Genomic DNA, 20,827 nt, shown 5'->3' on the forward strand with positions numbered 1-20,827 from the left:
ATAAAATCGAGACCCAAAAATCAATAATTGACATGGTCCTATAGCAAGTCAATATCGGTTACCATCAATTTCTATGGCTTGGCCGGCGCGAAGACCTTAGATGAGCTCATCCAAGTGTCGAACCGATCGTTGGTGCTTACAAGAGCACACTTTCTCCGATTGGTGAGTTGTAAGTGAAAGAGCCTAGCCCCTTATTCTATAACTGTTCCTTATATTGATTGGTCAATGTGTTCATCCCACTTTACTGCATTCGGCTAGTATAGTAGCTGAATGGATTTTGATCACAGTTTTTCGTGTTTCCAGCATTGGTACCAAGTAGAAGGGTAGAAGAAAAACGCCTGACCTTGTCAGATCTATGTCACGAAACGAATTTGTACAGAATTGTGACAATTTTGGACTGAAAGGCTTGCTGAATTTCCCAAAAGGAGTTTAATATGTCTTCTTTCGTTTCATAGCATTGACCAGTAGCTTGAAGAAAGCGGCTGAGCAGTTTCAAGTTCTCAATTCAGATGAACAGTCGTTGCGTCTAAATACATGTATAATCTCAATTTTCTGTGAGAGGATTTGCCAAGATAATTCGTAGTTCTCGTATAGATGACTCCTCTGTCGATATGCTAATTCGTTTTGAAAGGGTATGAGAGCGTCAATATTGATTGAGGTTGATTTTTTCGTCTCGAAATTTCATGGGTACGCGCGATGGTGGATGTTCTGATTTGTCATCTGGCTGGCCGTTTTAAAGTAGCAATGGCGGCGTACCTACAGAATCATTAAAGCAGCTATGAAGACTTCTCTTCGACCAATCACACCAGTACTTATCTTATCAAATATATTTCTCACCGATATCTTTGGCAGCAGGAGTAAACGACGAGGCAAGTTTAACATTAGCAAAAGCGCCACCACATAGCTGGGCGCAATCTTATTAAGTTAAATTTTGTCCTAAGCCAGATCTTTAAGGTTAAATCAACGTTGAAGTGGGCCATGTAACCCCAGGTTTAACGTGATGGCAATATCGAGGGAAAATGTTACAGGCGTTTAACAGGAGAGCTGCGCTAGCTGCTCACAAGTTGCATTAGAGAGTACGCTTATGAAATGTCAAGGTATTTTACGCAAAATGGGTGGATTACTCTTCCTTTTGAATCTAGTGGTCTTCTTAGAATCTCGTATCGATGCACCAAAGGAGTGGTGTAATCTTAAATCCATGGCATTCTCAAGTTCGTTCCGATGTTCCCGTTGAAGGAAGACAACTCCTCAGTATCGTTACTCTCAGCACATACTAGATTTCTAAACCTTCTTGATTGAAGATTGGGGGCATCCATGACTCGATCCTGTACAGCAAGGGCCGTTTTCGAAAGCGGTTGTTGTCATTCAGTAGTTAACTGGGCAATACTGTTCTTCCCCAATGAAATGCCCATCTAGTGTTCAACCAAAGCAGGAGAGAAAGTCATCATGATTCTAGACTCAGACCATGTTCGTAATGTCTTATCTCCTCACGCTTCTGTTTTCTCCCTTCCCTGTTGTGAATATTCGTTGTGTTCTTCTGCATCTACTCTTTTGTGCGTCGCCGTTCTGCAATATCGGAATACATGTTTTGAAATAATAGCGAGTAGATGACTAGATGTCGTTGGCTATATCTTCCCCTGGATAGCAAAATCATCAACAGTAGCTCGCACTAGAGAATAGAACCTAAGACACGTATCGAATCATTCCCGCCGGAGCTGACATTTCCTTTCCACACACATCACACGCACGAAATTTGACCTCAGGCCCTTTTCCATGACTTGAGGCTAATTGTTCTTTACCCTTTTAGGTTTTGTTCTTTATTTTTCTACTTCTTCGGAATTTGAAGAACTCACGTTTTAGTTCCGCAGCTCTGGAAAAGAGTAAGAGCCAGAGTACAGGCCAAATGGAATTTAAAAAGAACAAAGTGAAAGATTAAAACACTTGTTCGATACCACTAATGTATATCTATATACCTAAAACGCCATAAGAATGATGTATTTACATCTCCAAACTTCGCTTTGTCGCTCTCATCACGCTCCTACAATATGCATACCTCACTCTGTCCTCCTCCAGTCCCACCAATCCCTCAATTGTCGTTCCTCTCGGACTGCTGAACTGTTCCCTAATCTCGTCCCCCGTCATTCCTTTCGACTTCTCTTTTGCCTGCTATTTGCCTTCCCATCTCTCTTTCCATCATCCCCACTATTCTCTTCCCCCTTGCCCTCCAATAGCCCGACCAAGCCCTTCAAGCTCCTCACCAAGATATCCCTTCCCTCACTTCTCTTAATCCCCTCCTTCACACCCCCATCTAATATTCCGTCAAGCGCCACTGTCAAAAATGCCATGCTCGTGGCCGCCATCACACTGGCCGCATCATATTGCCCAGGCCCCACTTCCACTATCGATCCTATACATCTAAAAATGTAGCGAACAATAGATTTATTTTGTTGCGAGAGAACCATCGAAGGAGATATTTCCACTACGGTATTTGATTCCCCGAAACTGGCTGCTAGACTTGGCATTGCGCGGACGATAGCAATTTCTTTTCCTTTGCCTTTTCCGATGGAAGATTCTGAGATTCCTATCGCAGCAGTCATTTTTTCCACCGGTGTCCCTACTGCTACACTAATCACCAGTTTTCCTCCTAACGCCTCTTTGACTCCTTGCATTGAGAGTACTCCCTCGATTGTATATGGCTTACACGCTAGTAGAACAATATCCGCTTTTTGCATAGCTTGAAGTACCCCATCATTCCCAACAAGGATATGAACACGTGATTCGCTCGAATGGAATTGTTTGCGCAATCGTATCACGGAAGCCATTGTGTTGACTGTGGCGATAAATGTGTTTATATTTGAATCTGTAGCAGCGCCTTTGGACTTCGCGTTGAGAATGCCAGTGAGAATTGAAGTGCCCATTGTTCCTAAGGAAGCATGTCAGGTGACTTATCAAGGGGCTGATGAGTTGTGCTCTGCAAACTCTCATAAGAGTACAGACAGGTAAGCAGAACAGGAGAGATACTTACCACAACCAATAATGGCAAGCGTCAGTCCTCCATTCTCTTTATCTTTGTTCGCCATCGTAAGATCTAGGGAGGTTGGAGAGGAAGCCATGATTGCGATATCGTGGCGTGTTTGTGGGTTATACTCAAGATATATGTATAATCCTTCCTCACGTCAATTTGTCTCCTCTTTGGATAGATAACCTATTCCTGAGAAATTTCGACGAATCCGCAATTACGAAGGCCAACAACTTCGTACTTCCTTTCTTTGGAAATTAAATTGCTCCCTGGGGCCTGTGTTTTGAGAAGGAGGGGTTGAGGCAAGGTTTACGGCCGCAATCCAACAACGCTAATCCTATATAGGTGTCCTGCTTATATATTATGTGAGGTCTTTCATTCGCGGAATAATGGATGGTGATTGATCCATAATTTTTATTTATTGCGAGTTATTAGGCAACTTGGTAACACAAAAGCTGTTGGAAATATCTACTGCATTGTACGAACAGATTTAAGGGGTTCGGTTGCGTTTGTTAAAAAAAAGCTTTCATGGAAAAGAAATTCTGATCTGTGCCAAAGGCGTACAAAATGAACAAATCGACCCAGATAAGCTTCCGACTGATCGTCGCTAGAGGATGCGTCTAGCCCGGTAAGTGAGTGGATACCTTTTATCTCTGCATGGGGGCTATAAAGTTCGTGCAGTCATAGACTCATAGATCAAAAACCTCAATAGTTCTTCTATCGCTTTAGGGTATTTTACGGCTTCTCTTCGTACCACATCGTGATGGAAGAGCAACATATGCAAGTTCCTGTAAAAGGCAGTAGTGATGCGCCTCTAGGAAAGAAAGACACAATCGTCGTCTTGCCGAAAAATTCACAGGAAAACATTATATCCCAATTCCTCCATGAACTTTTGCCGGATCCCAAAACATTCATACGATTATTAGAACTTGATAGGATCGACCAGGAAGATACGACAACCGAATTGCGTTGTAGCATTAGCACGTGGCATGTTGACCATACACCCCCATACCATGCCATATCCTACGTATGGGGTAGTCCAGAATTTATCACAACTATAAATGTTGACGGGAGAAGTCTGAAAATAAATATAAATGCGGATTACGCGTTGCGACAAGCAAAGTGGTTTGGCGTCCGATATGTTTGGATGGATTCCATATGTATCGACCAACACGACATCGAAGAGAAAGGTGATCAGGTGAAAATAATGGGGCACATATATCGAAACGCTTCATGTGTCTTGGCTTGTGTAGGATTGCATGATGATGACAGCGAGCTTGTAATGAAATTTTCCTGCAAAGCCAAGATCTTTAAGCCAGGAATGGGCCATATCGATGGAGCCTCTGGGCTGACTGTCATAAAACATACAATTGAATCTCTGATATGGGCCATCAAGACCCAAGACGTCAGAAAGAGAAGGCTCCGCAGAGCATTTTTCACCTTCATGGACAGACCCTACTTCAAGCGAGTATGGATCCTGCAGGAAGTTTCTGCTGCTGGAACTGTGATTATTTGTTGTGGAAGTGACCATCGTCCTATCAGCGAGCTTTACACACTTCATCACAAGCTACACAGTCTGATGGTGAATACTGGGCGGCTTTACTCATGCAATCTCTTGATCATCGTTGCTTTCTTGACAATGCATCGACAAGAGATGACAAGAGCTTCCATAGTAGACTGGCAGGACAGCCGTTGCGATCCTGCTTCAAATTCTTGCTGGGGTTACTGTGCGGATCCTCGTTATCGATACTTGGCATATGGGGCTAGCAAAGTAGATCAGCATTTCCTTTTACTCCCTCTATTAAAGTTGACACGAGACTTGCAATGCCAAGATCTTCGGGACAAGATATATGGAGTTCTCTCAATGGTCGATTGGCAGGATGTGTTGCCTATTGCGCCAGACTACACCGCAGATATTTTTGAGCTAGCAGTTCTAGGAATGACTAGAATAATCGAACAATCAAAATGCTCGGAAGGAAATTGCTCAGAAGAAAGTTGCTATCAAGCAGCATTACCATTCGCTTACTCACTCGCGCAAAGTATGAAGCTATCCCTCGCGCACAAAAATTCAGAGAGCGTTGATATACATCAGCACGCAGAAAGAGTTATCAGCCTTGATGAACCTGTGATTCCATATGCAGAAGACGTAGAATGGTTTTCTTGTAAAATTTTGAGAGGTACGGACAACAATTGGAAGCTCGATGTTCGACCGAATTATAAGTTCCATAAAAAGCATATAGAAGGGGACTTGGGGTGCATGTTTCATCGTGATAAAAGCGGTCGCCGGCCAAAACTGATCTTATCTGGTTTCGAAGGAGAGATCCCGGAAGATTATGTCAAAATCATGGATGATGAAGGCGGCCTGGTAGCGCTGCTACCCAAAGCTACACAGCAAGGAGACTTGCTTGTTACTCAAGCGTACGCACATTTTGACCGCAAAGAGCCAACCAAAATCAGATATCAAATGCCTCGCTACCTAGTATTACGAGAGTACGAGTCGAGTCGTCTTTCCATAATTGGGCAAGCTATAGCTGTGGGAGGATGTGTGGCCTCTAGCGCTACTATTGGCCCATGGTTCGACTTGCAATTTGGTGTCCGCGACGCGCTTAACTTGACGATATCTTGGGCAAAATGTCCCGCCTACCAAGAAAAAGATCTTTCTTTGCTAACTTGGACTATGGCAAAAGAGTTATTAGATCTGAAGGTCTGTCGGGATCCATTATCTTCATACGCATCTGAGGTGCAGTATGACCCGAGGGTAATCGATGAAAATTGGCGTCAGAAACTTGGATTTGATCCTTGGACAGCGAAAAAATCGGGACGACTTAGCACGAGACTCAGAAGGTGGGCCATAAGATATGTAGCTCAAGGCGGAATGAGGCGAGCAAGAAGAAATGCCAGATTTGCATCTGCGAAATTGAAATAAGCCTTGAAGGATGCGCGAATCAATAGGCTTTAAAATTTGCCGACAGAATGCAATACATCGTCCAGTTGCAGTGTCAGATTCAAATGACTTACCTGGCTTGCTCTAAGGTAGCATATTCATGTACCACAAAATAGAAAACAAGAAAACTCTAGCCAAATGCGGTAGCTTGATGATATGCAAATTTGAATACTTCCGTATTCACTTCATTTGATGGAATCCCTTCTCCATTCTCTATCCCTCATGATTTCCAATGCTCATACTTTCACAACTTTGCACTCGCAATCTTTCCGCTGTAAAATTCAGCAGTTACGAAAATCAGGAATTCAAACTTTTCGGATCCAAGCCAAGTTTGCGAATGCGAATAGATTCTTAGCTCTTTTGCTCGACCCATGAAATGGGGGGAGCAAAGATAGGAAGATGGGAATGAGAAGTGCAAGTAATCACATCAAAAATTCATGATCACTGAGAATTTGAAAATACAATCACAAGTAATTAGCGTTAATTTGGTGTGTGATGATGTGGTGATCTTGATAGTCCAGATCCGATAGACTTTTTTTTCGACTCGGGGATGTCCCATTCTGATTTCTGATGGACCCTTCCCAAATTCACTCAAAACTCCTCCCACCTCTGATATTGGTTAGGAAGGTAAGAAAATTTCCTCACGACACGCTATCTGAATCATAAATTTCTCTATTGGGAATGGCCAGATGTCGAGCACTAAAGTTAGGTAGAGACACTATCTTCCTAGCTACCGTACAGTACTAGTGAATACTGGTAAACACACTACACGTGATTTAGTTATGGTGAAACATGATCTCACTACAGTAAATTACTATTTCAGTACATCCTCATCCATTTATTATTTGGTTACGATCCAAATCCAAGTTGATTGAACTTCATATCAATTCAATTGACATAAATTCGAAATCAATTAGACTTCAATACAACTAAAGTCCAAATCAACGAGAACCGCAACAAAATATGTCCGACTCCGACGCACCTACCAACGTCTCCGTTAGAGATCTCGACTATTCTGGACTCAGAAAAGCCATCGATGCAAGACTCAACAAATATTTCGAGAGATTGGACGCGCCAGAATCTCACGAAAGACCCAAGGCCATTCATCGTAACGACTTTTACAAATTCACAATCCGTGCAGAAGAGCCAAATGTAGAATTCATCAAGTTTGTACCAAAAATAATGTGGTGCAGTAAACTGGGAGTCTACAAACACGTTTCCCATGAACGGGCCTATGAACTTCGCATTGTTCTTGACGAATTTTGCGAGGAATGGTGCAGTCAATGGTTGACCGGTGATGCTGGAATATTCTTTGTGCAGATTCGTACGAATCTTCGCAGAGGTAGGAATTTGTAAACCGACGAGGGTTCCTTCCGACCACTGGGGATGTCAATCACACGTAGCTACTTGTGGCTACAGGTGTCTGGCCACACGTCATTCTCAGGGTAATCACTACCCATAACAAATGCAAGATCAAACACGACGTAGAAAGCTTTGATTGTTTACAAGCGTGTCCTGACAAAATGAAACTTTTAACCAATGCCTTTCTTTTTCTCTCAACCAGAAATAAATCAAAAGCGACGACACCAAAATAAGAGTAATATTGGATATATCTTAATCGAGATTGAAAATTTTCAGACTGGGGAAAATATGGAACGGAAAACGTATCCAAGGTTTTTCACTGAGGCAGACTTGGGAACACATCTCACCAAATTTCTTCTAAGGTTGGATGAAGATTTCCTTCGGAATATCATGGCTCAAATCGTCAGGGACGAAGGCTACGGATGCCCTATATACAATGAAAAAAATGAGGCTATTTTCATGATCAACATTGACCCATCAAAGCTATCCCATAATAATCCGCGAAAGATGGTCACGGCATACACCATTATGGATGTCGAGGAAATTCGAAAGTTTGTTCGGGATTTGTATTATAAATCTTGTGTCGACCAAGATACTCGTGGAGCCAAGATTCGTTGCGATCTCCGTTTGGAAGGTCAGAGAGTAGTCTCTCAAGTCAAGCTATGGGAGGAGGGTGACTCAGATTATAATGAAGTTGGAGATGAGGACGAAGATGAATCGCTGTTTGAAGAGGTGTTCGGTGGTCGCAAAAAAGACGGTGATGCTGTCTGGAGACGAAGGATCTGGTTCGCATTCGAAAAAATGAGAGCTCCACAACTTCGGAGGGCTATCCACATAATATGCGGAGGAGTCTACAAGCTGAATTTGCCCGCTGATGAGGAATATATCAATGAAAAGGACGATTTGACATTGCGGCGTACAATCGCAGTAATCTTGATAGTGGGCACTCGAGTTGTCCTCCCACACGAAGCCGAAACTTGCGATTTACTGGAGAAAATGACTGCTGATGAACTTAGGAAATCTCTTATAATTTTGTGTAATGCCAAAATTGTCTCAATATCATTCAATAACGGCATGCAACTTATAATAGACGGGAGGACTATTACTCTGGATGTCCGTGACCAGCTCGAGCCGCAAGGTGAGAGCTCCAGTGAGAGCGGAGAACAGTATCCAGCAGATGAAAGTTCAGAAGAAGAGGAAACGAGTGATCATGGTGTGGAATTTGAAGCATCCGTCGAAGAATTATCTGAGCCTGAGTTCCCCATTCCTAGAAAGAGACCCAGACTGTGGGTTGAGCCGAATCAGCTACTCGGAGAAGTACCGTCGTAGTATACTTATTAAAGCGACTTTCGATATGATGGTGGACTCGACATCAATAAATTGGTGCCCACTATTGTTTTTGTACACCGGAAGAAGGGAGGGGATGAGGTTGCACGAGCAGCTAATCAATACCTAGTATCAATTAGAAGAGTACATAATCAAATAAGCTTGTCATCCGTACAGATTTGAGAAATCAGTGAATTTAGGCCAACCAATTTCTTTTGTCAGAAATGAACTTGCAGAGATTTAAAATTGCTTCTTAATTTATCTAAGCGAACCGTGAATTCAGTAACTGCACGTCGCGCTGTTGTTCCTTTATTATCTCTCGAGCGCGTCCTAAACATCTACTCCATCATCAAACCTGAAAAAAAAATACCGATGCAGCTTCATCGATACAGCGACAATGACTAACCCAAGACTTAAGACCGCCTTCGACGAAATGGATGCGCCAAAACTTCGAGAACTCCTCAACAGATTATGTGATTGTGGAAGGATTATTGTTGAAGATTCGACGGGTAAAATTGAGGTGAATGGCCGCAACATCTTTATCTCAAATGGATTCATCGACCTTACTCAAAGCGACGATAGCGACGGTGAGGGAGAGCGAGACAACAATGATGGGGTTGGAAGTTATAACGACAACGAGGTTGAGCCTACCAAGGAAAAAGCAGATGATGGAGAATTTGCAATGGTTGATAATGAGAGTTTGCCTGAGCTCGAAATTGCGGAAAGAAGCCAACAAGTGGGCACAATGGGAGAGCAAGAGATAGATGAAGCAGTTGGAATAGTCCAATTGGCGAATCAAATGATAAACAAAGGCGACGAGGCAGCATTTGAAGACAAGGAAGAATGCAGCGAGGAGGAATTAGAGACTGACTCATGGGACAACTCTGATGATGACAACGATGTACCAGCTTTGCGGAAAAGTGAGATCAAGGAACTGCTATCATCGAAAAAGGATTACTTAGAGGATATGTACGCTAAAAAGGAAAAAAGATTGCGAAATTTGGTTGTTTCAAAGAAGAGAAATCTGAAGATATTTGAGTGCGAAAACTGTGGTTCCGACTTCAATATCGAGGGCAACAAGAAGGGCGATTGTTCTTTCCATCCAGGTATGTATTGGTGTGTTCTGTCTCGATAGAACGTTTGTTCACTGACTCTCGAATTCCAGGCGAGAGAGAGCTAGATGAGAATTATGCGGAGGATTATCATTGGCCTAACTATGGAGAGCCGTGGAAGAGTGCAGATGATCCGGAGTATGCTGATCGTTTCATCTGGAGTTGTTGTGAGCGTAATTCAGATGCGGAAGCCTGTATATTTACGAGACATAAAGCATTGGAGGAAAGAAGCAGCAAGAGAACTAAAATTGAGGGTTAGTATTTTGTTATGGTTGCAGCGACAACAGCAATGGCGGTCTATACCTAGTATTGATCTTGATCTTCTAGATGCTGATAATTCTCTGATATATTTGAGGATGAATGTTTGAAGAAGAGATAATGATTTACGTAGATTGATAATCCCAGCCCTCATCTCGTCCATTGCTTTTGATCTGAAAAATTGTTTGTGCATTTGCTGCTTATTTGATGTGAAGGATACAGAGTTACTTTGTGTCTTGCAACCATCTCAACAATCGAACCATAAAAAGCTGCACAAGCTTTCTACAAACTTTCTAGACTGTACACAGATATGGTATCTATTCATTCCAGATATTCTCGAACGAATCTGCTTGCAGAGAGTGAAGAGATTGCTCTTATTCACCATAAGATGATTATCTGGTCTTGAATCTCTTTAAATCCTTGCCATGCCATTGACGAATTTGTTCATAGCAATTTCAAGAGGCACCATCGAAATTAACCTCTTAGCTATCACTAATTCCTTCTTTTGATGGAACAGACCGTATGTACTGAGATTAGCCAGTAGATGAGTGTCTCGAGCTACTTTCAGAAACATCTATTTTCCTTCTCAACAACGCCTTTCTTTACATCTAGCCACAGCTATAAAATCCACAGCTTTCCATTGTTCGACTTCGAAATTTGCATTCCAGCACGGAAAACATTATCGACTCGAGATTATGCGAAGAATTTGAGAAGATGGGTGCTCCACAGCTTCGAAATCTTCTCAAGCTGGTCTGCGACAACAAAGGCTTTGCTTTGAAGCATCGTCATGGAAAGCTTTTTGTCAAGCCAGAGAAGGTGTTCTTTGGGGTCGATGGCTTTCACGAAGGCAAGCCTAGACTTACTAACTTCGGGGATTGCGATAACTACAAGGAAAGAGAAAAGGATGTTGGAATCGAAGTTGAAGACGTGCCGATCAAGTCCAAGTATGAAGTTCATGAGTTAGTCAAAGCCGACAAGAGAAAACATCCGGGCAGAAGCCCCACGATGTTGAAATGCGAGAACTGTTGTAATTACTTCTGCATCAACAACAATCCGTCCAACGACTGTCTATGGCATCCAGGTACATGCCAAATTTCTCGTCCCATGCCTATCTTGCTGACAATTTCAGGTCAAAGAATAACAGATCTTGACGATATCATATGGGCAGATCATGATTCGAAGAAAGATGGAGCAATTGAATCTCTTATTGATCATCCGGACTTCGAGGATCGTTGGATTTGGTCTTGCTGTTCACAATTCGGAAGCGATTGGGGTCGCAAAAACACGAGACACAAAGCGTTGGAGGAAATCAAAGAGCCCAGAAACACATTCGAGACATCCCCCGAAAAACTCATCGATTGACTACAAAGATCTTGGAGATTCCGACTCATCGAATGCATCCGAGGATATGGAAAATGTCGAGGAACCGGCAGCAAAGAGGGCCAGATATGATTGCGATAGTGTGTACAGGAAACAGAAGAGTATATAATGGTGATGATTTGAGCATATGAGTAGTTTTCTGATTGAGAAACATCAATATTTTATATTGAGAGAGGACCTTGAGGGTGTGTAAGTGGAGAAATGAGTTCATTTTGGAGGAACGAGGTATCGTTGTGGATGGCCGTTGAGCTAAGACAGCCTTTGCAAATGAAAGCAACATCGACGACCATATACTCAGGTGTTGATTGAATTTGAGTGTTCGTATCAAAATTTCATGAACTTGTTGCCAATTAATCTCAATGTACGTGAAGTGGTGGTGCATTGTCTTTTCATCTTTTGGATTTCACGTGATTGGCAGACAAAATCAGGAGTTACGTAAGCTTGGTGAAGTATGCTGTGACCAAATGAGGGTGCAGCAAACAATTCGAAATACAAACAATTGACATTTCACTGTCAATGATTCATTAAGTTGATACGGTCACATACAATCGAAGAATCACTTTATTCATATTGTTGGCTTTCAATACTGCCCTTCGCCATGTTGAGATACGAGATAAAGGAAATTTATTTCTGAAAGCTCTCACAAACAAAATAAAAGTACGAACTTTGCTACGCCATACAAGAATTGCACATAACGGTCATGTCAGATGTCAATATGGAAGAAGTTCGCAATGACGATTCATTATCACTTGCTAATAAGCTTGGTACGAAACAACGAATCGAGCAGGCAAAACTTAGAGCGGCCGAACGAAGAGCTCGTGAAGCTACTGCAAGGCGCGTGGAACAAGCACCTGTAACACCATCCCGGTCACCATTTCCTGCATCGCCTTCCATTACAAATTCTTTACCATCCACTTCCAATCATGCATCAACAGCAAGCATTTTTCTTCGATCACCGACTACATATCATGAACGCGTCGAGCGGGCTAAAACACTCGAGGCACTATCAAAGAAGATCGATGGGCGGGGAACTTTAAGCTTCAGGCACTGATCATGAACATGATATTGAAATGTCCAGGAGCAAAAGAAGTAGCGGAATCATTTCTCCTATCGAACGGCGTGGAGGACAACAAAGAAGAAGACGGTGAAAAGACAAGAGATGAGACGGCGCAATTAGAGGACGCAGACGTGCAAGTCACTGATCACGTGACACTCACCCGCGATCATGGCGCAAGCACCACTTCAAACGTGGACCAACATCGAGGGGATCCGTTAAAAACCAAAGCAGGCTCTGGATCCCCCGCGACGACAGTGCTAAACCAGCATATTGGTGGAGCAAATACCAGGCAAGAATATGATTCATCACGTTTACATCCAACTCGTTCTCCAGAGGACAGCTTGATATTGCACGATAACGAGACAGCCTATCAATCAATTATCCTGGAAAGTAGAAGTCGCTCTGATTTTGTGGGCTCGCAAGGCTTAGTTGACAGGCAACTTCTACCCATTCTCAATAGTAATTCAAAGAAAGACCCTAGAACGATCGATGACGGAGGATTGGAGACAACTTCGATAAACACAACTACTGAAGCGCTTCATACTCCGAATAATGGCACACTAAAAGAAGTCGTGTCCGGCACAGATTTCTCGAAAGCGCTCGACACTCTTATTAGTAGCGTTGCCAGGTCACGTGGAATAACTGTTAATGATCATTCTACGAGCGCGACCCCCCAATCCTCAATTCCGGGAGCAAGCGGATCTGTTACGACTTCAGTAACGACTGATAGACCGCAAGATGACATGCTTAAATTAGCCAACAATATATCAGTCAGATACCTTGCTTTAGCTCGTGCTTCTGGTGGCGCCAATTTTCCTTACGACCAACTTGCAAGTATTGGAGCTGGATCTCCACTCAATGTATCCACTAAAGAGTTTTCATTTGAAGCGTTCGACAATCTTGTTGACAGTTTTCGGAAAAACATGGAATCAATGCATGAAGCTCATGCCAATAATGAGATTCTGGGAAACACGAGGAGTCAAGAAGTTTCGGAGAATTTCAGTGATGCTAGTGATCTGGGCAGTCCTATCCCTATCGATATGAATGGTCAGGAGATGGACGACAATTTGTTTCGTACAGATGGCGTTAATCCAAACGTTGACGAAACCACGGCCATAGCAGAGTCAACGGATAGTGAGGAAGATGAGTATGGTTTCCTAGACAACGTGCCAAGTAGTCATTACAACTGTGATAGTTGTCGAAACCCAATCGTGTTACCCCAAGGCTCAATTGTCAGTTTGATGAGCCCAGCACCTACCACATGTCTGCACTGCAAGACAAGAAAAGCTGCAGGGATCACACGTAGAAGACTGGGAGTTGGATCTCGATCAAGCATTGTTGCAGAATCTCCCAATCCCGAAATAAACAATCAGTCTTCATCTGTCCAAGCAGATCAGTCTGTTACAGAGACTTCCTCTCAGTCCTTGAGACCCGTTGCGGAGATACCAGTGCCGCCCCCTCAGGTTCCCTCGAAACCACTCTCAGAATCCCTTTCAGAACCATTACCAGAACCGTTACCAGAACCACTACGAGAATCACTACCAAACCCATTATCGGAGCCATCATCGGAACTACTACCAAAATTACCACGAGAACCACTTATAGAGAATATCGAGCATCTTTCGCATTCAATTGAAATTGAAGAGAGCGATTCTGGTGAAATGCCCCGGGACTCTGGATCAGGCGATGGAGGCAATGTAAAACAGGAGTATCATAGAGGTAATTTCAGCGTTGAGCTTCCGGGATGGCCCCGTTCTGCAAGCCCATGTCTTCCCTCGAATTTACTTTCAGCTAACAGCCAAATATCCCCAAACGGTATGAAGCGCAAGGTTGAGTACATGGAGGGCGAAGCTATCTATTCTTATCCCATCGGCCCGAAACGACGCCGCGGCAGACCTTTGAAGAATTACCAAGCAATCGTTTTAGACTCTCCGCCGAGAGGCTCTTCTCAAGCTTCGACATCGACATCACGCCGAAGTTCACAAGTGGGTCTGAGTGGCAAGAAACGAGGTCGTCCATTTGGAAGTAAAAATAGAGTCAAATCGGAAATTATAGATTACAATCAGCCAATGAATAGTACAGGAATAATCAAGCCAACAGGCCAGCGTCAATCTGCTAAGAAAACTCGGGAAATTCTACGTAATTTATTTAACGAGGAACAAGATTCCATGGAACATGCGACAGCCCGGTCTGGAGTACCAGCACAGATCCAGATCAATTCTCGTTCGGCCACTAGTTATACAAATCTAGACTTGCACGCAAGCTCTGACCGTGTTATTCCAACGAATAGAAGGGCTCGGCGAGATCTTGATCCTGACTACATGTCAACATGGCAATCCGAATTTCGAAGCGGCACAATATTAAATGACAATTCAAACTCGTCTTCTGTTGGTGGTGCAGTATCGAATATCAGCCACGAGAGCGGCACAACCGACAATAACTTGGTCGGATCTTTGAAGGAAAATGCAAGGGAACCTGGGACCTATAATCCTCAGAGGAGAAGCTCTGAGTACGAAGCTGACTTCATGACATCTTCGCATCGTTTAGATATGTTTGTTGGAAGACAAGATGGAGAAGTTTCTGTCGCTCAGAGCTCGATCTCGGACCAAGAGCAATCTCGTCGTGAGTCTTTCCAGCTATTTTGACCGGAACTCATTCCTAACAATCAACTAGTCCAGCCGGCTATGTACACAAATCGCGCGTCTAGTATCGAGAATTCACGCCTTGGGAGAGAAAATTTAGCAGGAAGAACATTACCTGGAGAGCCGCTGACTGATAGCTCATCATCTAGCACATTCTCTGTAGGCGAGTTGCCCTGGAATGCATTCAATCAAGACCCGGATCTGACTGCATTACCTGCCTCTTCGCCAACCGTCCAGAGTTTGCAAGAACATACTCCAAAGGTTTGCTGCGGAAATTGGAGTTGCAGATTTAATAGTAGATGCGAAAAGAAACTCAATCGCAGGGAAAGGAAGAAGCAGAGAAGACAAAATAAACTTTTAGCCAGGAACAACGGTGGTAAAAATGAAGTCACATGAAGAGACTTTGCACATAGCATAGGAAAGGTGAATATCCTCGAAAATGCAAAAGGAAAAAGTGTATAATAGTTCAAGATTGGATGGAGAGTTGAGGGTTTGCAGGGATTTGATCAAAGGACTGAAAAGATGAGATATATGTTGTGAAACTTTACACCTATACGTTCTGATGAGCTCTAATCTATAGAAACAATCTCATGAGAAACCGCAGTCGCGGAGTTGATACGTAGTGGTAATGCCACGTACGTCGTATCTGTTGTCTATTTTCCCAGGGACTTCTGCACATACACAAGTTATATAGCATGTTGACGCTTTCTCTGAGACGTGTCTATTCTATGATAGAATCGAATAATACAGAGTACAGATCAAGTTCATGTTTACGATGCTACCTAGGTAATCTATACTTCGATGCATGGCATATTTTTAAATGGCTATCGCCTAGCGATCTTTACAAATTATTATCCATATGGATACTTATACTTGAAGGTCTCTAACTGGTGGTACTGATGGTAATTTCTGTATTAAGAAAAGTTGATTTGATCCAGAATATATGACTTGAGGTCCTGCATGTTTTCATCTCGTGGGGTGCTAATTTGCATAGTTTTCTTGAGATTTCAAAAAGAAGAAGTGGATGGATCTGGACAGAGGAGGACAGGAAATGCCAAAGACAAAATAGTTTTGAGAAAGCTTGCGCTTCGCTAGCTTCAGTGTAGCTCCTTTCTACCGCAGATTGTAGTTATATCGACAGTTGAAATCGGTAGGTATGTGATGAAATTATTGCATCAACTCTGTACTTACACATTCTATAGAATACTTAGATCAGTCTCACATTCAACAAACCGTAATAGAATTCGTTTGTGTTCATTCTCTCCGAAATGAGTGAATAAATATTACGGCCACTTGTTCATTCCTAGTTTCCTGATCTATCAAGCTCATGAAATATGAAAACATTTCTCTTTCTATCTAGATAATTCCAAAACAAAATCAAAAGATCCAACCATTCCATTTCCACCCGACAAAATGAACAACAACATAGCATATCCCGAAATTGATCCAGCGTCCCAAAGAACCATCGAAGACCTTGCCGCAAGCATGAGAGAAGACGAAGCCTTTGCCGAATACACAAACGATCGAGAGACAGAAGTGCAGATGTACATTGAGGAGCGCCGAGCGCATCTCCAGATTTTTATAGAGGAGCGTCAAATATATCGACAGATGTATATTGAGGAGCGCGAGACACGTCTCGAGAAGGAACGGAAGGAGGCCCGATTCACTCAATCCATGACTCACACTACAATCGCATCGATCTTCACTTTCATCGTGTTCTTTATATTCAAGTACTGTCTCTGATGTAAGTAACTCTCCACTCTCAAAGAATTGAATTTCTACTAACATATATCTTTGAGCAGATAATGGAGTTTTGATCTACGATTTTGCTCCTATCGATGCACGCTTCTTCGATGGAGGAGAAGATCTACACCTTCTGTACGCAGGATTCCTTTGCATTGATCAAATAAGCAGTTCACACTCTTTAGGATAATATCGAATGGATAATTTCGAAGGAAATACCGGGGTGTTTAAGTACACGGGTTGTGGAGTTGTATTTGGAGGAGTAGCCAAAGGCAGGATACAAACAATCACAAAGATACCGTTTTTATCTCGAATACTAGAAATAGTCACTCGTTTATACATGAATTAAAGAATAAACGCTTTTACGGAGTTGAGAATATCCGTAGTGCTCCCTCATTCTGTGCTTTTTCCGGTAAAAGAAAAAGACTCTCACCGTCTAACCTCTTTGTAGAAACTACTATCACCTGAACTTGCGACAGATTTTATCCTATAGCCTCGCGAAATGTCAACAACATGTACCCAATGACATGCAACTGTCAAAATTTTCGCATGTTATTGTAATTCAGCTACGCAAGTTTTCATCGCCAACTCTGTTTTTCCCCGAGTGGAAGATGAATCAACCGAACGGCTTTAACCCACTTGCTCAAGTGTACAAATTCCAACGCTTCAGAATCTATCAAACCATAAGCGAGTGTAGCTTCATTGCTAATATACATCGGGAACCTTCATAATTATATGACCACACAATCAAACAACCCCATTGAACATGCAGCTCAATGTAAAAGAACAAAGCTTCGACCCATTTATGCATAAAAGATATTTCTGGAAAATCCCTCGTTAATATTTCATTCTCGTAGGCTCTATGAAGTTTCTCTATTCTATTTCACAGTAATGCATCAAGGAAACCGATAGTTTTATGAATCTTTGCTGCCACAAATTTAATCACACGCCTCCGCCTCATCTCATCCCATCTCTGCTCTTCTCGTCAAAACGTCCATCGCATGATGAAACTTAACGCCAGAGTCCTCACAATGGAAAAGGGTATCCGTACAAAAGCTCTGCCCTTCTCCCCCTCCCATTTTACCAACTCAGTCAATATTCGCAGAAGTATACACAAACTCGAACCCAATCTTCAACTCCAGGCCCACCTCAGCGTCCAGCGGCTTAAGGATCCTCTTCGCTCGTCACACGTTCTATCTCTTCCTTCGTTGCTTTCCCAGTATCAGTACCTAATTTCCTCTGATTAATCAAGCTACCACCAATACCACTCCCGCTTCCACTGCGATGCTCAGAACTGGTATTTCTACCTTCCCCATCTAATGCACTCACCCCCCCAAACTCCTCATCATCTCTCTCTAGACCACCCAATCCTTCGATTGCCCCATGACCTCTCTCAAAGATTTTATCAACATCTTCTAATTCCAATCCTTTGGTCTCGGGAAAATAGAGAAATATGATTGGAATCCAGCACGCATTCAGTACCCCGAATACTATGTAGGTTTTATACCCTATATTATTTAATGCGATTGGAGTAATTTGTACAATCATGTAATTAAAAATCCAGTTGCATGCTGTTGAGACCGAGGAACCTCGTTGGCGAAGACGAAGAGGAAGGATTTCAGAAGGATAGACCCAGACCTAGGAGTGAGGGACGGTGAAAGTTAGTAATGGCAAATAGAATCAATGGAGTAGATAGGATTCTTGAGATATGGGGCCGTTAAGAAACGTGCCAAAGAAACTGGTGAGTTCATTCATGTAGTAATCAAAAATGTGAATACTACTCACTGTCGCCTGAAATCCAATAGTGAAAGCCCCTTCAAAAATAAACAACATCACCGCCGCACCAATGCCACAACCTTTGGCAATAGATGTATTATTTTGCACATTATAAATCAATCCCGTTTGCACAATCATTACTACTGACATGACAGAAATCATTGACAAGAGTAGAGGGCGCCTCCCAACTCGATCAATAAGTAACCAAGGGATAAAACTAGCGGCAAAGAACCAAGTTTGGAGAAATCCCGACATAAGCGCACTGAGATGATCTGAGAATCCTAGTGAGGTCGAGAAAAGTGTATTGGAGTAGTATATCAATGCGTTTATACCGCCTAATTGTTGGAAAGATTGGATGGCGCATGCAATCAAGAACCGACGTTGTGATTGAATTGCATCATTTTTGAACAGATCACTCCAAGAGCCTGTTCCCAGTGATTTTTCGAATTCGCAAGTGCGGACAATATCCACGTGTAAAGATTTTATTTGCCCCTCTGTCATGTGATGTGAATGTAATCGAGCGAGAACAATCAACGATTCATCCGTTTTCTCGTGCGCAGCTAGCCATCGAGGAGATTCAGGAACTATGGCGAGTAAAACAAGCATTGGTACTAAGAACATACATTGGAGAATCGTCGGTACTCTCCAAGAAAACGAGGCAGTGTATGATTGCGTGAAGCCGTAATCGACCCAATACGCTAAGAATATTCCAAAATTCAAAGTCGACAATTGCATGCAGACATCTGCGATATAGTCAGTATCGTGATACTTCTACGTATTCGGTATTTCTCTTACACAATCCCCTTGTTGCTTTAGGACTGAACTCTGCTTGGAACACAGGAACAGTACTATTTATGAATCCCATTCCTACTCCGGAAACTACTCGTGCAACGATTATATGAGCTCTCGAGTATGCTGATGCTTGCAGTAATGCCCCAATGGTCATGATAACTACTCCTATTCCAATCGATTTCTTCCTTCCAATATTTTCTCCAAACAAAGATGTAGCTACACTTCCGAGGAAACACCCCACTTCATATATAGCGACGATCAGGCCAACGATGGTGGGGTCAGGATTGTTGAATGTATCTTTGAACCCTGTTGCATTAACGAGTCTGCCATGAATTGTTAGTTGAAGGCAGTCCAATGGCAGCGTTTAAGATCAAAGAGATGCATTGGGGTTTTAGGGAAGAAAATTTACCCTCCCATCAATCCATTGTCATATCCTATGAGCAAAAACCCAAGACATGTCAGCGATGTCACGGCTGTAAAGAGAGCCCGACCTTCGAGGTTCGGCATCGTGGTGAGAATTGAAATAATTGCAAATTGCCGAGTACAAATTTGAACATGGGAGGTATTCAAGCAATTTGTTTGTATCAACCACCGGGTAAACACAGCGTCGAAAGGGTGTTGAAAGCCGTTTCAAAGCGCAATGATGTCGTGAAAAAGTTCCCAATATAGTTTTATGATGTTGCTTTGTGTATATCTCATGTAATAATGTCAAGTGCCGTGGCGTCTGTTGCTGAATGATGAAGAATGGAGGTTTTGATATCTTGGTCTCTCAGTAAATGCCGGAAATCTAGCTTCAATTGATAAGAAAGGAAACACGAACACCCGTCGTCGTATATTCAATTAAATCCGGGGAAATGGTGGACTAATGAAGAACTGGGGAAGGGACATTTCGGCAATCCTGACTAAAGTGGGGTAAGTGCGTGTCACTGAGGGAGGGGTAAACCAGGGGAGAAGAGACCCTGGCAACTCTGTAAGTGGGACATGTTTTTTAAACATGCAGCTCATCAAAAAATCAATCGAGGTTAAAAATGAATCAATGTTTTGGATCCCTCAATTCTCAATGGTATGAGCCAAAATGATGAATTGCTAACTGATAATCGTACTGTATTTGAAAATTTACTTTATCGAGATTTCTTGTTTGGAGAGCATTTTTTGTCGATTCTGATGTGCCACGCTTATTAGTCGTGTGCCCAGCGCAGTAGCTTCTCGCTAAAAGATTCTTGTGAGGTTTAGGCCCGAGACGGTGAGACTTCAATAGTACATTATAAACTTTCTTGGATCACGATAATCTATTGATCAAATCAGAAGGGAGAGAGCCTGGGATAGAATGTTCAATTGTTCGTAATCTCATTGTACTATCCTGGTTCGAGTGCCATGAATATGAGGTAATAATGAAACAGTAAAGCACAGTATGCA

At 42.6% G+C, this 20,827-nt stretch overlaps 6 protein-coding genes across 6 annotated transcripts; 4 read left to right on the top strand and 2 right to left on the bottom strand.

Annotated features, from left to right (window-relative positions):
* Positions 1-2,138: 2,138 nt before the first annotated feature.
* On the bottom strand, positions 2,139-3,113 carry Bfra_012418 (putative pyrroline-5-carboxylate reductase protein; the record flags this gene model as incomplete). Its single annotated transcript, XM_037342733.1, has 2 exons — positions 2,139-2,923; positions 3,026-3,113. 2 exons carry the CDS (start codon positions 3,111-3,113, stop codon positions 2,139-2,141), a joined length of 873 nt encoding a protein of 290 aa, XP_037187455.1.
* Positions 3,114-3,782: 669 nt separating this feature from the next.
* On the top strand, positions 3,783-5,945 carry Bfra_012419 (putative heterokaryon incompatibility protein; the record flags this gene model as incomplete). Its single annotated transcript, XM_037342734.1, has 1 exon — positions 3,783-5,945. The coding sequence occupies one exon, from the start codon at positions 3,783-3,785 to the stop codon at positions 5,943-5,945; it is 2,163 nt and encodes a 720-aa protein (XP_037187456.1).
* Positions 5,946-6,926: 981 nt separating this feature from the next.
* Positions 6,927-11,383, top strand: Bfra_012420 (uncharacterized protein; the record flags this gene model as incomplete). The annotated part of the gene is made up of 7 exons (XM_037342735.1): positions 6,927-7,305; positions 7,383-7,408; positions 7,602-8,642; positions 9,070-9,757; positions 9,817-10,017; positions 10,725-11,102; positions 11,151-11,383. 7 exons carry the CDS (start codon positions 6,927-6,929, stop codon positions 11,381-11,383), a joined length of 2,946 nt encoding a protein of 981 aa, XP_037187457.1.
* Positions 11,384-12,101: 718 nt separating this feature from the next.
* Bfra_012421 (uncharacterized protein) lies at positions 12,102-15,496 on the top strand (the record flags this gene model as incomplete). Its single annotated transcript, XM_037342736.1, has 3 exons — positions 12,102-12,339; positions 12,402-15,080; positions 15,132-15,496. 3 exons carry the CDS (start codon positions 12,102-12,104, stop codon positions 15,494-15,496), a joined length of 3,282 nt encoding a protein of 1,093 aa, XP_037187458.1.
* A 1,017-nt stretch (positions 15,497-16,513) lies between these two features.
* Bfra_012422 (uncharacterized protein) lies at positions 16,514-16,843 on the top strand (the record flags this gene model as incomplete). The annotated part of the gene is made up of 1 exon (XM_037342737.1): positions 16,514-16,843. The coding sequence occupies one exon, from the start codon at positions 16,514-16,516 to the stop codon at positions 16,841-16,843; it is 330 nt and encodes a 109-aa protein (XP_037187459.1).
* Positions 16,844-18,007: 1,164 nt separating this feature from the next.
* Positions 18,008-19,918, bottom strand: Bfra_012423 (putative mfs sugar protein; the record flags this gene model as incomplete). The annotated part of the gene is made up of 4 exons (XM_037342738.1): positions 18,008-18,481; positions 18,629-19,362; positions 19,415-19,734; positions 19,821-19,918. 4 exons carry the CDS (start codon positions 19,916-19,918, stop codon positions 18,008-18,010), a joined length of 1,626 nt encoding a protein of 541 aa, XP_037187460.1.
* Between the last annotated feature and the right edge of the window lie 909 nt (positions 19,919-20,827).

Source organism: Botrytis fragariae (genome assembly GCF_013461495.1).
Source record: "Botrytis fragariae strain BVB16 chromosome Unknown tig00000274, whole genome shotgun sequence".
Lineage (NCBI taxonomy): Eukaryota > Fungi > Ascomycota > Leotiomycetes > Helotiales > Sclerotiniaceae > Botrytis > Botrytis fragariae.